Here is a 2015-nt window from a genome sequence, read left to right as displayed (position 1 = left end):
CTGTGGTGGATTCCATTCGACGGAGATATCCTCCAATTCAAGGCCTTTTGGGATCAGTTCAACGCAGCAGTGCATCGAAGAGAAGATCTCGAAGACGTCACTAAATTCGTGCATCTTCGATCCTGCTTGACTGGTGCAGCATTACACGCGATCAGTGGCGTGACAACAGCAGCCGAAAACTACCCGGCTGTGGTGCAACTACTACACGACCGATTCTATCGGGTATCGGACGTGTTGGACGCGCACATCCTCAAGATCTTTAGCGTCCCAAAGGAGGTCGCAAAAGGTAGGGAAGGTCTGCTAGCTCTGCATGACAAGCTAAACGGCCACCTATTGGAACTCAGAGCGATCGGAAGAGATCTCGACACCGCGGTATCCGGTTTCCGGACCGCACTACCGCAACTGGTGGCCCAATTGCCAAAGAACATCCAATCCCGGTGGAAGGATCAGTGTGGCAAAGTGGTGGAAGAACCAACTTCTCAGACCTTCCTAGACTTCCTGGCAGAACAAGCCCGGTGCGCTGTGGACCTTGCACAGTCCACACAGGGAGAGAGGACATCCTCCTCCACGCACAAACATAAGGTGAAGGAGAATCAGCGGAAGCGATCTCGCCCCCCTTATCGGACGATTGGGGCCTTTCATGCATCTCTCCATCCAACCTGTCCAGTATGCCAGGGTGAACACCGAGCCACGACATGTCCACAATTCCTGAATCAACAGTGGTCACAGCGGAGAGCAACGGCAGCACAACTCAACATGTGTTTCATCTGCCTAACTAAAGGACACAGAGCAGATCGATGCAAACTCAGGCATCGTGGCTGGAGAACCCACCACCTGCTCACTCCATCTGCTCCAAAGACACAAACGCCACATCCAGAAGGACTCGACGATACAAACACTCCGCCTGGAAAGAAGGCGCGAGCTGAGTCCAGTGAGGAAACAACCACCCGTGTATTGCTCGCCAATACACGCGGCTCAACAAAAATCCGGTTTCAAACAGTGAAAGCCATTGCTACCGGTGTAAACGGACAACGGCTAACGGTCAATTGTTTGTTCGACAGCGGTGCTGAAACAACCCTAGTAACAGAAGAAGTAGCAAGAGCCTTGAATCTGGTGGGAACATCAGAGACCGTCACGGTGAAAGGAATCGGTGGAATCCAATGCGCCCCAACGGTGGCCAGAAGAGTCCGGTTCCGCTTAAGCCCCGTGGATACAAACCAATCCGGTGTGGGCGATAAGACCATTGAGGCATTGACACTTCCAAGGATTTGCGATGATATCCATTCCGTCCCAATCCAGTGTGACGAGTGGAAGCATCTACAACACCTGCAGCTCCCAGAGGAGGAAGATGAGAAACTGCCTATCCACGTGCTAATCGGTGTCGATTCGTATGGACAATTTCTCGGTGAGAAAATCCTACGAGGAAATCCAACAGACCCGGTCGCTATTGAAACAACCCTGGGATGGGTTGTCTTTGGTCCGGTGAATCCACCGTCAGCTCATCAATACCGGTTCCACTGTGCTCAAAAGGAAGACAACATGGAATGCACGCTGAAGAAGTTCTGGGAACTCGAATCCATCGGCATCCAGCAACAGGAAGACAAAACGACCCAAGACGCGGTAAGCCGTCAATTTCTTGATACATTAACACACAATGGGTCGCGTTATTCCGTGGGGTTGCTGTGGAAACCCGGCGTAGTTCAGCTTCCGGACAATTATGCTTTAGCTGAACGCAGATTGCGATCTGTGGAACGGCGCTTGAGAAAGGATCCTACTAAGCAACGTGAATACTCTGCTGTAATCGAAGAGTATTTGCGTAATGGATGGGCAGAAGAGGTGACCACCCAGATTGGGCAACCCGGTAAGACATGGTACCTCCCCCATCATGCAGTGTACAAAATGGCTGACGGTCAGACAAAATGTCGAGTAGTATTCGACGGATCGGCCAAATGTGCCGGCGTTTCATTAAATGATCATCTTGAGACAGGACCAACCTCCAAGCTGATCTAGTAAGC

The 2015-nt window shown here is 51.5% G+C and overlaps 2 protein-coding genes across 2 annotated transcripts; both read right to left on the bottom strand.

Annotated features, from left to right (window-relative positions):
- Positions 1-340: 340 nt before the first annotated feature.
- On the bottom strand, positions 341-697 carry Tsp_12201 (conserved hypothetical protein). Its single transcript, XM_003367650.1, has one exon. The coding sequence runs from the start codon at positions 695-697 to the stop codon at positions 341-343; it is 357 nt and encodes a 118-aa protein (XP_003367698.1).
- Positions 698-713: 16 nt separating this feature from the next.
- On the bottom strand, positions 714-1966 carry Tsp_12200 (hypothetical protein). The gene is given in 4 exon segments (XM_003367649.1): positions 714-974; positions 999-1317; positions 1458-1771; positions 1784-1966. 4 exon segments carry the CDS (start codon positions 1964-1966, stop codon positions 714-716), a joined length of 1077 nt encoding a protein of 358 aa, XP_003367697.1.
- Between the last annotated feature and the right edge of the window lie 49 nt (positions 1967-2015).

The sequence above is a fragment of the Trichinella spiralis genome (genome assembly GCF_000181795.1).
Source record: "Trichinella spiralis strain ISS 195 chromosome Unknown Scfld3927, whole genome shotgun sequence".
Lineage (NCBI taxonomy): Eukaryota > Metazoa > Nematoda > Enoplea > Trichinellida > Trichinellidae > Trichinella > Trichinella spiralis.
The sequence above is the reverse complement of the archived record's forward strand: the minus strand, read 5'-3'. Positions and strand labels throughout refer to the sequence as shown.